Genomic DNA, 19,725 nt, shown 5'->3' with positions numbered 1-19,725 from the left:
GCTGACCGCAACAAGACTTGTTAAATCTAGGAAAAGGCTCCCAACATGATACAAACTTTCATGTGGACCTAGGCACCATGTTAACTGACCATGATTTGTGTCAAGTCTCTGCATTAATGTCAGATCAGCTCAGGAGTCCGTAGGGACAGTTTAGTTCCAATTTAAGCACTTATTTAGTGAAAGAAATATGCATTCTTGAAAAATACTTCCAACTGTAAAGCCAAGTTCTGCATTGCATAAATTGCACGGTAAAGTTGTAAAATGCACAGAGAGACCAATTTTAGAAAGTAGCCACCTAAAACTAGAACCTGCTTGTCACATATAATAGACACGTTTGTGCCCAGGACAGATTAAAAAACTATTCTGTAAATTGTGTTAAACTAGAGGTAGATGACTGGTGCACAGAATTATTAAGAGGTTAGGCCTCCTAGCACTTTTTTTCCTCAGTCATAGACTTCAGTACTATAGCTATGCAATATAACATGTTATTGTTCAGTTTCTCAGGCAGAGAAACAATTTTACCTTTGTCATTTGTACTATAGGACACATTCATTCACTTCAATGAGCAAGGCACTGCTACTGCAATACCACTCACATCATCATGCTGTGCTATTTTTAGAGATGATTCCATATGGTTTGCAAGGAAAAGGATTGTTCAGGGGAGAGCAAAATGAACCTTCAGCATCTGAGGGTAAATGATAATCAGAAATTTATCTAACATACGGGTATCTAACAAAAAGAAAGCCTGTGTTGAAACGCAAAGAGTGCAGCCCATGTTGTTAAGCCTCCTTCTGTTCTAATACTGAAAGGGAAGCTTATCTTACCTGGTAATGAACTCTCTGTGTAGTAGAAGTTGCAGACTGTAGGTCCTAGTAGGAGGATGAAAGACATGCAGGTGATAAAAAAAAACTGAAGCAACAAGAGCTGTCTGCAGTTCTAGCTGAAGTGGTTAGGCAAACACAAATAATTATGCAAGTATTTCTACTCGTTTAAGGTATATTAAATAAAAAACACAGAATAGTCACGGAAAGCTCACTTAAATTTTAGATTTGTAAGCATTTGGTGAAAAAAAATGTTATTTAAAACAAAGATTACATTATATTATTGTATCATTCCCATATCACAGACCTATTTGTTCCATAAAAATTATCTAAATTGAGAGTATAAGCAATAAAATGAAAAAAATTATGCTAAAATATTTTTTTTTTTAAATTTTTATGAGTGATAAGTGCACTGAAGGAAACAACTGGCAGCTCTCCCTCTTTTAAGACAACCTCATGTCAGGGAGGTGATCTCAGAATGACCCTGGTATCTAGCAGGATTCAGGAATCTAATTTATTTTAATAGAGATTTTGTCAAATAGTTTTATCTCATGACATGGCCTACCAAAAAGCCCAGCCTACAGACCACAGCTCCCCAGGTTGCATGCAAGGTGGCAGACCACAGAAAGCCTTGGCACCTCCATTCCCAGCATACGGGTCTGAGCCAAATCAAGCAAAAATAATTACTAAATCCCTGCAAAGGTTGAAAAAACATGGTTTTTCCACAGCCGCTATGGGTAATTCAACCACACCTTCTAGCTGTGCTTCCTCCAGGGCTGTACAACTACTCTCCACCCAATACGGGCCATGTTAATTTGCCTGAGCTCAGTCTGAGATCCCATTAGTAATCTGCTGAGACCATCATCCCTATTATTTCAATGTAGTTTTCCATTACCGAGTACCTCAAATATGCATCAACATACAATATAGTTTTATTTCTGATAATAATAGCCACACCTCAGGTCTGAATGTTCAGAAATGCATTTGATGAAGGAAATCCTGGCTGAAATGCAAAAAAGTGAAAGCCTGCAGTCAGATACCAAGGCCCATATTCAGTCTGCAAGTGCAGAGTTTCAATTAACACTTAAAATTATTCAGTTAACGGGGCATTTGGACTCTCCATTTCCCAGGCTGTGTTGTAGAATGAACTCTCATGAGGCAAGGTATTCAAGACAATAAAAGCAAGATTATTAGCTGCATGAACATATATTTCAACACATTTGGAAATACCTAGTTGATATTTGTAGTGTTTATTGGTGTCTCAGATTACTCCATAACAATAATAGAGAATGACATCTGCATAATTAGACCCACTCGAATACCACAATATTTACCCTTACATAACACACTTTCTAATCAATAATTTGCGTAATTTCACCAAGGTATGCAGAGTTCTGATATTTCATTCCAATTCAAGGAGAAGTAAACACACCCATTCACATCAATTTAGTTATAATTTAAAAGGAGTCAGTATGACTTTTCATTTTGTGTTTAGAGAATATTTTTTCCTGCTTTTACTATCATTTAATAACTCTCATAGTTGTTGCATAACAATCAGTTGTTTTCAGCAGTAGCCAAACTGCAATACTCAATATATGGAAGTTTCAACTATTAGATCTCTGCACTCAGAACTAAAAGAAACATAACATGGATTAATATATGAAATTCATGTATGAATTCACAAGAACCTCACCTCTTGTAGACGCTCAATGTACATACGACAGGTCTCTAAGTCACAATCTCCTCGTACCACTATAATTCCTAGGGGAATGGCTGGAAAATCAAAAACAAAGAAAAAACTCTAACTGAAGTCTCCTGAACTTGAAAAGATTTGTAATATGTTTTGGGTTTGTTTTTTAAATAATGTCCTCAGAAAAATTTTCTGCTATCTAAACCTTAAAGCCATTTAAAAGCAGGAACATATTATTCATCAGTTGTTTCACTCATTTATAATTATCAAAGATTGTGGTTTTCAACTGCCTTTCATATCTAAAGCTAAAACAGATTCAGTTAAACTGCATACTTCATCATCTGATGTCAACATCAATTATTAAATACAAAGAAAGGAACATACCCCAGAACAAGAGTTTAGGGAGGTGTTCTTATACACTGAATAAAAGAATATTTCATTTTCAGAATTCTAAAAAAAAAAAACCCAACTAGGAAAGTGATTTAAAGTAATGAAACTCACAGCCTGAAGTCATAGCCTAATTTTAGAGAAAACTATCCAGCACCGTGTTATTTTGATGTAAGTCTGCTTTCAAATTGAAACAGACATTATTCCATCTACACACAGAATTGACATGCCTCCATATATTCTCAGACAAAAATAAAATAAGAGAACTTGTAAAAATACTGCAGATCATTCCCCTCAGCTGAGGGCAGCATTTTTAAATAACAGAAGATTTAGGTTTCCACAACCATTCTGTTCTTGCAGCCAAAAAAACCCAAAATAAACCCACAAAAATAACAAAAGAGATTAAAAAAAAGTGCAGGTGGGTCCACAAGGATTGTACCAAGAGAGCTACCCACTAAGATCTCATTAAATAAAAAGAAAACAAGTGAAAAATCTTGAGTCCCTGATTTTCTAAAACTGATTCACTGAATGAAGTTCTTCTTTCTCCCTGGATGGTCTTTAATCAAACAATGGCCCAAAAAAGTAGTAGAAAGAAGATTTGTATCCTCATATGAATTATTGCAGAAAGAGAGCACAGTACCTATTCATAAAGAATTTTGGTAACTGGATAACAAGAAGCACCATAAAGTCACTGACAGTTCTGAGATAAACAGAAAAAACAACTGTGCTGCAGCCCCTCCTCCCATTCAGAAGCTGATTAAGAGAAAGAGGTGTTTATGTACTGAAAGCTCTTCATTCTGATAAGAGAATAAGACAGTGCTAAAACATAATGGTGAATTGTGTGGCCCACCAGGGCTAGAAGCACAAATTGAAGCTTAGTGGCCTCAGAGATGAGAGTAGAGGAGTACCAACGACAGTTGAGGTCATTATGGGCCTCAGAGGCCAGCGCAGGACTCTGGAGACACATCAACAATGCTGCCGGCACTGGGTTCAGAAAACAATTTGAACAGCAGAACAATTATGAACCTGGGAAAACCAGAAGCAGGAATAAAAAGAGCTGGAGGGAAAAACAAGAAAATGAAGAAGTGAAGACTAGGGAATATTGGAAGAGTTCTCCGAAAGCAACACTGACATCTGATCCACCTGCTCATTTTCAGAAAGGCCAGGAGGAAACAGTGCTCCTTGCAACCTCTCAGGTTTTTAATTACAGAACAGAGACTGAGAGACAAGTGAGTGGAACAAGGGTACCATGGCTTAACTCCAGACAGTAACGCAGCACCACACAGCTGCTCACTCACCCTCCTCCCCACTGTGGGATGGGGAGAGAATCAGAATAATAAAAGTAAGAAAGCTTGTGGGTTGAGATAAGAACAGTTTAGTGGTTATATATATATTAAAAAACAAACAAACACACACCCACAAACAACACACCACAGAAAAAGAGAGAGAGAGAACTAAAACCCAGGAAAAACAAGTGATGCAACTGCTCACCACCCACCCTGCCCCCTGGCCAACTCTCCCTAATTTACATACTGAGCATGACATCATATGGTATGGAATATCCCTTCGGCCACTTTGGGTCAGCTGTCCTGGCTATGCTCCCTCCTGGATTCTCGTGCACTTCCTCCCTGGCAGAGCATGGGAACCTCGACTTGGTACAAGCACTGGTTTGCAACAACCAAAACATCAGTGTGTTATCACATTATTCTCATCCCAAATCCAAAAGAGAGCATTCTACCAGCTACTAGGAGAAAATATAACTTTGACCCAGCCAAAACCAGGATAAAGAGTCAATTGCATGGTTTGCTTTATAGGCTTCCTACAATGCTCTGGGTTACAGACTGATTCTCTTTGCTTAATGTTTATTACTGTTTAACCTGCTCTGACAGGAAACCCTTAAACTCTTTGTAGGGAGTACTTAATGGTTATCTAGTTTCAATTCAGAAGATCCCTCCACAGCCCTTACTGAAAGAAGCATTTATAGCACTAAAGAGTGAATTGCAGTAGACACAACTGCATTTCCAGTAGCTAGAGAGCACCAGGGATCTACACCACTCAAACTGTCGTCACAGATTTTGACTCTTTACCATTGAATTCCATCATTCATGAAGGAGTATATGCACTTAATGGGGAGCAGAGCTTCGACCTGCCCAAACAACACAGCTAACAGAACTGAAATCTGTAACTATCACCTTTCCAGACAGTCCAAAGGCAAAGGATCTTACAGATGTTTGTAATTCTGAATAATGTCTGAAAACAAAACACTAATATGCCACAGATAGCTTATTGGGCCTCATCTAACACATGAAGACAAAAAGTCATGATTCACAAATTTAAATAAATTATGCCCCATCAATTCTTGGAGGTCAAAGCACAATTCTTAAAAACAAATGTGCAGTGTTTGCTGCCTGAAAATCCTGAATTAACATGACCTATGGCTTTTTGAGTCAATGACTAGCTACAGGATAAGGTGCATGAAGTGGGTCTCAAATGGTTCCCCTTCCATATGGCTCATGTTCATTTAAAAAACCTTTTAAGTCATAACTGGATAACACTACAGGATATGCTAAAATTGCAAAGTTTTTTTTTTTTGAGTTTTTGTATGTTGTATGTTGTGTGGTTTTAGTCAGTTTGGTTTTTTGTAGGATCCATTTGGTTTTCAGCAAGGAAAACGTTCCTAGCCCTCATTTTTGTCATAAACCACAGTGAGTTAGCACTATGCACCACCCAGCCAAGATTTTTGAAGTGCTTTACAATAGCTGTTGTGTGAAGACAAAAGGAAACCCTTAATGATTGATTACGGGATTGAAACTAGGGAATTGTTGCTTATTCTAAATACAGGGCAATGATGTACAACAGGGGCAAGTTGTGATGAGTCAGTTAAAGGCAGAAAAATAATATGCATGGCATTCGATGTCATTGTGGACATTTCCATTCAGAAATAAAGGGGCTTCTACCTTTTCTGAATAGCCGTGTATGGATGAGGATGTGGACGGTACAGGACAGTGTTGTGGGACACAGTGACGACTAGATACGCCACGAGAGATAAGAGGACAAGGTCTTGCATTTGGAGCACAGGCACTGCAGAGCAACTGTCATATACACCCACACACTGTCTGCTCCTGTGAATATATGGGCATATTCACACATGGGAATACACCAAAAATAAGGGACAGTCTGAGATCATGAGTCAAACCACAGTATTCAAATGTCAGGATTTCTCCCCCCCCACCTCCCCAAGGCGCCTGTTTTTCTAGCCCCTTGCATCCAGCTCCCAGTTTCCTTGTGCTCCCTGAATGGTAAAAGGGACTTTGTCCAGGGGGCTGTGGATACATCTAATGCTGCAGTGATGAGAAGCAGCACAAGAACCCCATGAGATGAGACAGGCAGACAGTTGCTTCATACTCTGAACCAGTACTGCAGAAAGCTTTGTGTTCCTAACAACACTAACCAAATTGAGTATGAGCAGGAGGGTGGGGTAGGTGCAGCAGTATGGATATTATGATGCTCTAATTAACTGCAAGATTAGTAGTGATTTCCTAAATTCTCATTAAATTAGCTATGGAATTTATAAACAAAGACGAAATCTTCCACCTATTAATTGCTCATTATGCTGAATACCTAAAGCTAGTGAGCTCCTTAATACTACTGAGAAAACAAATGGAAGAATCCTGAATATACTGAGTGACAGCATGAAGAAAAAATAAAATTCAATTAACTTCTCCATTTATTGTTATGAAAGGATTCAATTTGCGATTTAAACACCATGATTAACCCACTCAAATCCCAAACAAAACAGCCTCCAGACAGATCATTAAGGTAGATTTGAATGCCAGGAAAACTCATTCCGAGTCTGACATACCTCAGGGGACTGGGACGATTAGACATTGGGCTGTAAATGTTTAATGTAGCAAATAAGGATCCTCACTACTGAAGAAGTTATGAAAATGTCATTTTCCTGAGGGGTTTCCACTGACATTAGAAATGCGAAGGACCACGTAAATTCTTGGGAGACAATTCTAAAATATTCAGACATTTATATTAAGAGGTTTGACTTTCCCACTATGGTTTTAATAACACAGAGTTTGTGCAAAAGACTTTTCTTACCACAGAAATCTAAGCCATGTGCCTCTTCAGAACCCTTCTGTTTATCATACTGACAAAAACTAATCCTCCTTAGGCTCATTGGTTACTAGTTTTCTTGGCATCACTGGTCCAATCTAAAAATCTTCACATGTCAGGAGGTAAAACACAATGGAGGTTATCAGACTAAACCAGACCACTTTTGAGAAGGCAGCCATCCCTCCAGGCTCTCAGTGACTTCGCCAATACCCTGCCACAAAAAGGAAAAAGCTGCCCAAATCAAATCAAGAGAGAAATTGTCCCAAACACCACACAAAAGGAAATAGGCTATAGAAAGAAAACTATGAAGAGCTGGGAATTTAAACTGGCAGGGAATGGATATCAGGACAAAAAGCTGAAAGATTACTTTTGGCTGAAAAAATTATTTAGGGTTTAGGATTAAGAAAAGGAACAGGAACCTGAGCTATGAAATCTGCAGAAAAAATTAAGACAGGCAGGAAGGATGTGTATGGGGTAGGATTGCCAAAGGGAACAAACAGGACTGAAAAGTTAACAGGAAATCAAATCAGAAAAGTGGTAGGGAAGGAAATGGTAGAAGCAGAATATGCACAGAAAAAAAAACCCACAGAAAAGACTATATGAGAAAGAAACCACAGCATGATTTCCTGGAAAGTCTGAAATGGAACCTAATATCCCTGTGTCTCCCCACTCCTCTAGGGCAAATATGTAATTATATATATTTTGAATACTGTCTACCTCTTCTAGTTTAAAGGAGATGGCAGACTTACAGGTGACAGTTTCCATACTAGCTCAAAAGGTAGAGGGCTGTGTTGAATGTCGATATGCTCCATGTAGAGTCAAGAGAGGGTAGATTTAAATATAAAGAAGAAATTGTTTACAATGAAGGTGGTGAAACAGTGGAACAGGATGCTCAGAGAAGTGTTCAAGATCAGGGGCTTTGAAAAACCTAACCTAGTAGAAGGTGTCCCTGCAAGGGGGTTGGTACTAGATGATCTTTAAAAGTCCCTTCCAACCCAAACCATTCTGTGATTCTATAACTCAATGACATGAGAGATCATCTCAATGGTTTGGACTTACTCCTTCCCCCCAACCCAGACAGTGACACACATTAATTAGATGTTACTGTGACTTCAAAATTAAGAGCTCAAAGTTAGGAAAAGCCAAGATAAAAGTTGCCTATTTTGGCACCTGTGTGTAAATTCACTGTACTACTCCCTTTAATTATCTGATCATGTCCTGCTTTTTCTTCTGTTATGCATCTTTTCTAATCTTTGAATATGTGTGTGTGTATATGCACATGTATGTGTGTCTGTCAAAGCAAGAAATGTAATTCTTTCTGCTGTCCAGACAAAGTCCACAAGGTCTCATCCATCAAAAGGCAAAAAAAGGTATTTCCTTTGACACAAGCAATGACTTTAGCAATTTCCTCTTCTTGTTTTGTCATTTCTGTTTCAGTTACAAACATTTATCAGTGGTTTGCACCATGATACACCAGCATGAGAATCTGGGAGCTCAGTGGCAGCAGTTTCCAATATTTAACTCACCGCTGCCATCCAACCCTCTTGGTTTCACCCTGCTGGGTGACTTCAAGCAACCCATCCATCCCTCTCAGTTTTAGATCTTACTAAATCACCGTGACAGAGAAATGCATGTATTAACTAATGTCTAAACACATGTTGAGAAAACAGAGGTGTTAGAGCAAGGTGATGATTTTTAAGCAGCGTGAAATTCAGTAGAGAGTCTGTAGGTAATGCTGCCTTCTACAGAGGTTCTACAGATAAGCAACCATGTCTCCTAAGAGACCTCCTGAAAAATAAGTGACCATTGGTGCTTCCTTTACAGAATGGAAGAAAAATTTGTAGCTACACAACCCATCTCACCTATATCCATGCAGATCAATGTTGTTTCCCCAACATGAGCACATTACTTTCAGTAGCTAATCTCCCCTGTCCTGACTCCATCTACTACAGGTTTACCTCACCACCCAGCAGGAGGTCTTCTCCCCTCTATCCTTTACGTTATCGATATTCAGGATGAAGATATTAAGTCCTCAGTGATAACCTTTTCTTATTTAGCTAGTTGCTCAAAATCATGTGGAATAGTCTCCAAATTTACTTCACCTGCCATATCCCTGAGCCTTAAAATGCCAGAATGTATTTCATAGATCAAGAATTCTCAAACTGTCGTAAGTGCATTGCTGGTATGAGGAAGCTAAAGTATCTCTGTACACGTACACATCCCAGATGACTCACAAGCTTCTCACTCCATGTACCTACGTGTACCTGGTAAAAAAATCCTAGGATGACCCCAAAAGCTCTGGATAACCCACAGAAATTAAAGACAGGGACACATGCAATACAGACACCTGGCTAGATATAAATCAGAGAAAGAAAAGAATTCAAGGTTAACATCACATCATGTTGCACCACCCACACACATAAAGCAAAAAGACAGCCGAGAAAAGGATTGTTAGATTACAGATAGTTCAATTGTTATGGAACTAGATTTTCTTCAAAAATTGCTTTTTAATCTAGTATGCCATTTTATTCAAGAAGAGATAAGGAACAACTGTGTCTGTAAAACACAGTGTGAGAGACCCAGAGCTGTTCAACAGCTGAGTTATTTCTGATAGTTCCATGAATGCATTGGGTATGAGTCCTCCTTAATCTTAGTGGTATTGAGCAAACTAACACTGTTCTCCATTGCTAAACCACACAAAACAAGTTAAGGACAGTAAGAACTGACACATCTATTATAAAAAAAACAAAAAAAACAACCACACACACAACTGTGCAATTACTGTTGACGGTGAGCTATTTCACAGCTGTCTTCATGGTTGGTGTTTTTTTTTTTTTAAATATAATTGTTTTCCGCATATACCCCTATTGTCAGGAATTTCTTAGTAACATTGGAAAGGGGAAAATAGCGTATTAAACAGAAAGGTTTTGCTCAATTGTTTCCCCACAATGCTGCTCTAAATCATACTTCCTGTGATAACAGGAAAGCAGAAAGAGTGCACAGAATATATGTAGGCAAGAGACAGATTTTTTTTTTTAAATATAATTGTTTTCCGCATATACCCCTATTGTCAGGAATTTCTTAGTAACATTGGAAAGGGGAAAATAGCGTATTAAACAGAAAGGTTTTGCTCAATTGTTTCCCCACAATGCTGCTCTAAATCATACTTCCTGTGATAACAGGAAAGCAGAAAGAGTGCACAGAATATATGTAGGCAAGAGACAGAATTAATTTCTGTCCCCCTAGAAATATCAACCCAACTCACTTTTGAATATGACAGTCTTTGATATGGTCATGTAATGTACAACTGCCATTTTGGGCAGAATGAGGTGAAGCTAGTGACTAGGTTGACAAGTGTTTTGAGTATGTATATTGTGTTAGAGAAGACAACTACATTTACAGCAAAGAACATTACAACATAAAGCAAATGCCAACATACATCCCTTTAAGAGAGTGTATGGAAGTATTCACCCCTCCTTGCTGAAGGATCAACAAGCACCCCCTGTACCATCAATCATCCTAGAGACAATACTGAGACATTGACAGAAGAAAGAATGGAGGAGAAACGAAGGAGCATGGGGAGGGAAGAAAGGGATAATTCAGAAACAGCATCTTGGTTAAAAGCCAGCTGCAGTGACAAGAAAAGTAGCCCATTCTCCTTCTGTTGTTTTCTAAGAACAGTCATGCCCTTCAGAGGACAAAATTACATTCTTTAATTGCTCAGGAGGCTTTCAAAATGAGGTGTCTACCTCCAGCAGAGTGAAGATTAATCTTCATGGGACAGTTTGCATGATGAGGCGTTATATGTTGGGATGTGCAATTTTAGGTGTAATTGATAGAATCAAATCAGTATTTCAAGCAAACAAGGGGAGTAAAATATATTTACTGTGAGTTAAAATGATCCAGAGTATTACAGTGATGTCAGTTTTCAAAACTCTATTATGGAGACTTGTAACAGGCAAATCTGTAATAGCTTCTTTTCAATTTTTCCTTCAGGGATAACTCAATATCAGCTGGCTTCCTTTCCCTGTTGAGATTGCTGAGATTCTGGTTTGGTTGACAGATTATTTAGGAAGGTAAAAGTGCTTCTAATCCTTGTGGGCAGGGAATGGATATTAAGTATAACATTCTGTAATTAAGTTGTAGGTGTTCTGCCTGAATAGATGTGTAAATTGAGCATCTTGCAAGCATCTAGTGTACAGGTGCTTGAGAGCTACAGTCATGCTGAAGGAAGTTAACCACACTTGCAATAACAGGCCTTGTAGAAACAAGGCCCAAAACACGTGATCTTGTATTTTACTAGTGCATAAGTATTATCTGCATTTAAGTTTTTAGTTCAGACTGACAAAATTTCAGTTAGTCACCTGCAACGGAAATTTATTTATTTCCAATCCCTCCCCTATCACCTCAATCACTTCCTTTAGTAAGGAAAGGAGTGTTTCTTCTCCCCCAGCACTTCCCTTCTCCTTCTTTATCCAAGGGACTTTCAGTGGCAATACTCCATGAAATGATTTGCTGCTAAGGACATAGATAGCACACATTTCATATGAAGTTTTAGCTCATAATAGAGCGGGGCAAGCAGCAATCCATAGACCTACCACCAGAAAGCCACTTAAAATTTACCCAAGGCACGATGTCAGAAATGCAATTCAAATGGCTATGTAGTCTTCTTAAAGGGAAGATTGACATGATTTTCCAACTTCCTTCCTCATAAAAAATTAAGTAGTCCTCTGGTGTAGCCATGCAGCTTGATGACTGGCTATGCTTCGTTTTCCAGAGGAGATACACAGGAAAACTCTGATTGTAAGGTTATGCCGAGTGAGCCACGGGGATTTCTCATATTTTACTTCATGGAATTTAAAGAGTTGACTAGAATATTTAGAACATTTTGGTTTCTGATTATTTAGAGAGCACTTCTCTTCCCATACTTAATTTTCTTCAGTCGTAATTACCATCACCCAGAAGTCCTCAAATCAGGATCAGACTTCTGAAAGTTAAAGGCTGGACAATTCTCACAGGAGACAGTTACATTATATGTCCAGAGACGTAGACTGGTGACCATCAGTGTATGCCCTAAGTTATATGTAATGTAAGTTATAAGTAGTCCAGTCCAGCTATGTTATATCATCAAGATGGACATGCAGTAACTTGAGAGACAGAAGGATTTTACTGCAAATGACCTTCCAATGCCAAAAAGCAATCTTTTCAACTCTTCATGGACAAACATCTACTTTTTGAATGAAAACCTCTTAATCACACATCCAGCAAGTGGTCAAATGCATGTGAAATCTAAAACCAAGTGTCAGAGGTGCTACATCATTCTCTGGCATTTTTTATGTTATCATTATGGGGTTTTTTTTGCAGGTCACAAATTCCAAACACATTTACAACTGCAGTGACAACAGTGTAAAAAAGTTGTATATTTTGTGTCAGAACATGTAAATGGCTCTTAAGGGCTACAAAATATATACCACACAGAGAATTTATTTCGATAGTGAGGATGGATAAGGACAGTTCTCCTCAGATAGGAAGAACCATCAAATGAACCAGATGGCTTCTGATAGGGCTGGATAGGTGTGGGGTCAATACAGCCTGAAGTCTGCTCAAGGTCAAACTCTTAATTTAAACTTTAAGAAAATTCTTCTCCAGTGAGCCATAATCCTCATCCTGTGAAAATTCTTCTCTTGGTCCAATGACAAAAGATTTAATTGCTTTAACTATGACCAAAATCCACTAATAGAAACTTCAGAAAAGGCTGTCAGGACTTATATTAAAATTTAAATTCTTTCAAGTTCTTTTGTTGGAAGGAAAGCTGGTGAACTGGGAGAATAGGGAGGGGTGGGACTAGAGGAGTGAAATAGTTTAACTATCTTCCAGGAGTAAGATAAGCAAACCAATTAAAAGGATTGTCATCCTGTAATTACCAGAGCACTCTGTATTATGGAGGGAGCTGAAGCTTTGTTGCTCAAACAGTCATGCTAGTAATTTAATATGAATAATGAGCCAGATGCATGAACAAGACTATGAAATTGTTATTACAAGCAGCCATGTCCCTCATTGATTAATGACCCCTTGTGTCACCAAGGAAAGGAACCCCATTTTTAAGTGTGGATTGTCATCATCAATGTTGCCAAAGCAACTGCTGTCTCCTTTTGACTTACCCCTGAACATGGCAATTAAACCATTACATGAGGAAACAAAACAGTTATTATTCTGTTATGTGAAAAAATGAGGCTGTTGAAGAATAAGGGGCTAGGCAAGCCAGATTTATTCCCCAAGATAAACGTAACTGTGCAAGAACCATGTTCAGGGTCAGAGCACATTCTCAATATGAAATTTATCATGGTCTCCCCCACTCCTTGGCTTCAAATTTGATCCTAATCATAAAATCTGGAATAGTTTAATAGACTAGTAGAAACCCAGCAGAACCAACAGAAAAGTGTGAATGAAAAACAACAGGTGTGAAAACCTTATTTCACAGTAAATAAAAACCAACTTATAGAAGGCATAGTTAAGTAAGAAAACAGGTGAATTCTACATATGCTTTTTTATGGAGAGTATTTATATAGAAAGAATATGCATGTGCATAGGTGAACATACACTCCACATGACATCCAAAATGTATGCTTGACCCTGTGTTTAGGATTTTTTGTTATTCGTTTGGTTTTGGGGTGGTTTCCATTTCATTGTTATTGTAAGAATTATAGCAATGTTCTACCAAAAGCAGCTACAACCTGGCTTCTTCCAACTTACAGGCTTCCCGGAGTTTTTCCTTGTCGTAATGTAGGCCCTCATATTCTTGTAAATTAATCCTGTTCACTCTGATCCGCAGGCGATCTGGGATGGAATGAGGACTGCAAGAAAAAGAAGAAAGCTTCTCAGACGAAGTGTTCCATGGAAGAACAAAATGAAAACCACATATGAAGCGATTTTAATCTTCTCTAAAAAAGAAATAGAACAAGCCTCTTCAAAACTAGACCAACTCCTCACAGGTCTATTACTGCATTTAAGTTTATGACTACCCATTTGAAAACAACGTAGACATTACACATTCAGCAGAACTACTGACCTACGGCATTTGCACTGCTAGTGCAAAACAAGCAACCACTCACAAATGTAAATTTTTTTAAACAAGCAAGCAGTTTTCTTTTTGGCTAAAAAATACTGCAGACCTAACGAAACACATGGTTTGTGGCCATCTCTTGGTAGATCCACCGGGATTGCAATTAGCAATTATTTCAGTGTTAGCTTATTGTGTGCTTTCTATTAACAGCTCTGTCACATCTGGACAGATGAAAATGAAGATAAAAAACTGAGACGCAGTTAAAAAAAGCTCTATTGGCACAAGCACTCTTTGCCTAAAAAGTGACAAAGAATAATGAATTGAGGGTGCCTCCAAAACACGCTAGAAGAAGGTCTAGTGAAGAAATTGACATTCTGAACAGGAGTTTCTGTATTAGTGATGAAAACAAACCTAAGGTACATGAAGAATAGCTCAGAAAACAAGTCACGAACGCTTAACAGCGGCAGCAAGACTGACACACTCAGAAGCATGTAGGCTACCCAATGTCTTCACTGTGCTGACTGACAGGGAACATTGTGTCAAAGTGCCCCAAGCCACCAGCAGACCGCCAATATTTAAGACAAGCTTTTGCAGGACAGACACTGTGGATGGTAACTTCCAGCACAGCTTCAGGAGGCAGCTGAAGCTCAGGTGCCATTACGACATCCTACAGAGCAGCCCTCTCCACCTGCAGGCTCTAAGCTGGCTCAGCAACCCAGTGGGAATGAGTGCCTGCGAATGGAGGGGAAAGGTGCAGAGATGGAACAAGAACATAATTACACTGAGGCTAACAATGGGGTTCTTTTCCTATTCTTCTTTTAAAACAAGTTTAAATGTCACATCACCAACTGAAAAATTAACATAGTTTCTTAGACTATGTTCCCTTGCAAACTCTATGCAAGTTTCAAAAGTGAAAATCATAGGAGATTTTATTTTTAGCCAAGATAAGAAAACATTTAAGTCAGAAAACATAGGAATTTAACTGTATTGTCTTTGTCTGAGGGGAGGAAATAATTCACTGCATGTAGTAGGGTTCAAGAAAATGACAGACTGACAGCTCTGAAAAATGAAGTCTTTTATGCACTGGTACAATATGGGAAAAAGCTATGTTGCTTTTCCTAACATGTTCTGCCACCACACATTAGGATGAAGGCAGCTCAGTCTTCCAGCTGATCAGGTCACAACCTGGCGATTGCTGGAAGGTGTTACAGAGAGACTTCTGTGAATTACCTCTAGTTCTTTGAGCTCAACTGGGAGGGAAAAGGGATGGGGAGACAGAAGAATTTTGCTACTTATTTCTGTTCTAACCCTCAAACACACTACAAAAACAGCCATCCTTGCTCTGTGCTGAATTAAGCCCAGTGTAAACCCAACTCAAAAAAAAAAAAAACCTGTCTCAAACTGTTTCTTCTGAAACCAGAACCAAATCTGCACTATTGTGTTGAAATCCTTGAGTAACTCAAGGTGGAACTCTACAAAAAGTATGCAATCTAGTCCCCAAAGTAACCACTTGGCCAAAATGTGATACTCCTGTGCAGGAATTACTCAGCCCAGCACAGGGGATGTTTGCCCCCCAAACCAGAACCACACTATAGCTTCTCCCTACTTGCTCTTCTCCATTTCTTCCTTGCTGGAGAGATCATCTGTGTATGATTCTCAGACCCTTCCTTCCACACTGTGACCCTGTGCTGTGGTGCCCAGTGCTGCTCTCCATACTTAGGGAAAACAGTTTAATAGAGGAACTTTGCATCTTCCCAAGGTAAACTCTAACTTTAATTCCTAACAGAAAATTACTGACTCCTTTTTCTCCTCGTTTTGTCCTTTTAGATCTTCCATAGCAGGTATCTGAGTGATACTTATCTTTCCACCACCCATTGCATCCCATCAGCCTGGCTCCCCTAGCAACCTACTCGTGTCCTTCCCCATAAAAGGTGAATTTATTCATGTATTCTTGTAGCTCTGCATTGTCTGTGCAGAATTTACTACAGCTACAAGGTCTTTAATACTGCCCACTCACAATTTCCCTTGCTCTCCTTCCACACTCTCACCATTTTCATGTTTCTTAGTGCATGGCAGGACAGGACCATGCCCAACACAGGCAACTGCAGACCAGCTACACTCTATTCTGGAAAATACTGTGGACAGGGCAGGTAACCCTCTCCCCAGCTTCCATGTCTCCCTGTGAGCTTGTCTGTCACGCAATTGTTTCCACTTCCAGATGTCACGGTGAAACAACCCCAGCAAGCCTAGGAACACTACAAAAATGGTAAATTAATTACTTTTTTGGTCTAATCCAGAACAATCATCATTAAGTAGTGAATTTAGAAGTTGCTGTTTCAAGTTTTCTGTTTGGTACTTTACACATAACTATGATTGAGTTTTCCAAAATGATAATTATTTCTATAGTATGTGGTTTTGATTAGAGAGGAAGAAAAAAAATTGAGTGATATAACCAAGTACACACATCTAATATTTGACAGAGGCAAAAATGTAACAGGACTTTTCAGCCCAAAATTCAACTCTTTATTCCCAATGCCATCTACCTATTTCTCCCCAGGGCTACCTTCTTTAGGCTAGAAGTTGAGTTTTCAATAACAGTACAGTGATTGCTTTTTCGCCCCTCCTTTCCAGATTCCCACCAGGATTTTTTTTTTTTCCCTACTTGTAGCTGAAAATTGAATGCCTGAAAATATTTGGATGATTGTCTGTATAGTTATTATTACAAATAATTCTAAAAACTCTGTATTCTCTACAACGATTTTTTTAAAATTATCATCCAAACACAAAACTTCAGTTCTCTGCAAAGATAAGGTAAGAAAAAAATCAGCAGAATTATCTTCCTTTTATAGTGCTTTGCTTATAACAACTCAAGTGACAAAAATACTAGCAAAGCTGTGTAAAAGCAGTTATGGTAGGGTTTCTGCTTCTCGGTTTATAAGCCCTAGTTCAAGCGTGAATTTTCTTGGCAACAATTATCAATGAATTAGTGGTAGACTTAAGCGTTACCACACAACTGCCTTCATTTCAAACACATCATTAATATGGTTAATCTGGATAATGCATGAGAGGTGGAGAGGGAAGAAAGACAGGGAAACAGAACAACTTTTCCAAGTGTGTGTTCGGAGCCTTTATATCAAGGTGAAGGGATGGTCAGTTGACCCGACATTCACTGCTCAAGACAACTTGCAAAAAGGAGAGGTGGGGATATTAAGCCTCATGCCAACATCTGCCAATTCTCAGTTAATTGCCATCTGTCTCTTTGAAACCTCCCTGTGAGGACAGGATAGTGCTTGGATGCCAAGGGGAAAGAAAGACAACTTCTGTAGTGATGCTGACTCACTCCTGATGCCACGTAAACAAAAAACGTGCACCTTCTCTTTACAAATGTTACTTACTGGCTTGAAGCCAGTGACAACCTATTGCATCTGCAGCATTACCTTTTTGAGTCAAAGTAGTCCTTTCCCCTGAAAAGGAGAAGTAAGCAGGCCCTTTTTATTTGCTTGGAACTGGAAGAGGAAAAAGATCTAAAATCAACAGCAAATCTTTTTGTTGCTACAGGAACCACACACACCCCCTCCAAAAACACCTTTTAACTACAAAATATCTACGAGGGTATGTCCCATGCTTTTATAAAAAAGTATAAATTTTTTTGGTACATCAGTGCACAGCATACCTCCAGATTTGCTTCTGTGGAAAAACCAGCACAACATCTTAAATGTAATGTATTACCTGAAAAGAAATAGTTCCTTTCCAAGTCAAGCGTGGGAGGGCAATCAGCTGGCATATGTCAGAGTTTCCTGTTCTTTTGTTTCTCATGCCTGTTCACCCCTTTTTCATAAAGGGAGGGTACTACTACTACTAGACAAGCAAGATGTGTGCACTAAAACATACAGTTGGAGAGAAACAGAACTTGGCTTTCTGTCCACATGAAAAGTTTAGATATCTTAGTCATAAAAATGCTGAAAACAGCAGCTTTCTATAGAAAATAAACTATTATCTGAAATAGGAATGCTAGGAGGTCCTTCCTACAAGGTAGAGATTTTTAAATACTTAAGTAAGTCCAGTCACAGGCAATATATTCATAATCAAAACATATATATGTATATGAATATATACACACCTATAAATACGTGTGTGTATACACACATACACAAAAAAACATCTTTTCAGTGACTGAAATTCGATGGTGTTGTTCATGACTGATCAGCAAATACTCTTTTGCTCTGACAGAATACAGTTGTTGGTTGACATCATATTACGTCCCTCTAAATTTTATTACTTTTTCGATATAGCTTTGGCTCCAAAATTCATGATATGAATACTCATTCCTTGAGCTATCAGACTGGTAATTGACACCAGGGGATACTGTCCTCATCATCCTACTAATGAACTCGTTCACTCACAGAACTCATGAGCTCTGTACTCAGCTCTCTTGAATGCAGCTGAGCAAAACCATTTTACTATCAATATTTCTGTAGTGTTCATAGATACTGTATAATAATGTATATTATTATACAAATTGAGCAATTTATCTTGTTCAAACTCAACGTATTCAGAAACCACAAAAGATTAAGTACATAAGCATGTCCACGTAAAAGTTAATAATATGGTGATGAATGTCACTGAAAACAAATATTAGCACAGTAATAATAGAAATGTATATTTCCAAACACCTTATGAAACAACGTGCTCAACTACGAGGAGAGGAAGAAAAGCTTTCCAGAGAGCAGCAGACAATTTATAAATAAATTGAGGGAAAGTGCTGCACTGTAATTCAACCTAAAATACTTAAATTTCTTACACCTATTATTCTTCAAAATGGTGTGTTTCATAGTCAATGAAAAGTAATTTTAAGCACACATGAATGAATTCCATTACCTCCTAAAGAATCCAATTAAGAACCTCATTCCACAAACACACCAATCTACAGAATTAAATCCTAAAGGTCATATGCCCCGTGGGACCATAAATACCGATTTAGGTCAACTGAAACTTTCTGTTCATTTATGTTCATGAGCTATAATGGTTTCATTTAAACACAAACCTAAATATCAATCTTCTCATATCGGAAGCATAGATAGGCTAGTTTACCATATTGAATTTTATCTGATGGACTTTTGATTAGCATGGACCAGAAGGGCACATTCAGGGCATGATTAAATAACAATCCAAATGAGGCTTGTAGAAAAAGCTATGCACATTATTTAGTTGGAACAAACTGTGGAAGATTCTACAGAGATATGAGATCCTCTCAAAATTATTCCATTAGCATTAAAAAAAATATCTAATTTCAGTAATACAGAATTGTTGTCTTTCTTTTTATAGCTGCAAAATGGCTGAACAGTACAAGGAAATTGCATTACTTTCTATCAGACAAACAGCATTTGACTTTTCCACAAGAACACAGAAGACCACCTAGATATTGAATAATTCCTGTTGTCAGGAAAGGGTACGATTTCTGGAAGTTCTGAAAACATGTAGACATTCATTAACATAAGTTAATTTAATTTTATATTTAAGTCTACTCTCCTGTGAGAGGATATCCATCCCATGGTACATCAGGTTACACATCAGAATCAGAACCACTCTTTACACTAATAGGCCTTAGAAAGTCAACAAGATACTAGATCAACTGTTTATAA

The 19,725-nt window shown here is 38.3% G+C and overlaps 1 protein-coding gene across 1 annotated transcript in view; it reads right to left on the bottom strand.

Annotated features, from left to right (window-relative positions):
- The window catches only part of DGKI (diacylglycerol kinase, iota), a 124,261-nt gene that overhangs the window by 57,176 nt on the left and 47,360 nt on the right, over positions 1–19,725 (bottom strand). Inside the window, exons 19-21 of the mRNA XM_010156558.1 lie at positions 13,774–13,874; positions 2,515–2,594; positions 825–869 (exon numbers count right to left, since the gene is read on the bottom strand). Coding sequence (XP_010154860.1) covers positions 825–869; positions 2,515–2,594; positions 13,774–13,874 — 226 coding nt within the window. The remainder of the gene's footprint in view (positions 1–824; positions 870–2,514; positions 2,595–13,773; positions 13,875–19,725) is intronic.

The sequence above is a fragment of the Eurypyga helias genome, unplaced genomic scaffold (assembly GCF_000690775.1).
Source record: "Eurypyga helias isolate BGI_N326 unplaced genomic scaffold, ASM69077v1 scaffold11328, whole genome shotgun sequence".
Lineage (NCBI taxonomy): Eukaryota > Metazoa > Chordata > Aves > Eurypygiformes > Eurypygidae > Eurypyga > Eurypyga helias.
Note: the sequence above shows the minus strand (reverse complement) of the source record. Positions and strands in the feature narration are given on the sequence as shown.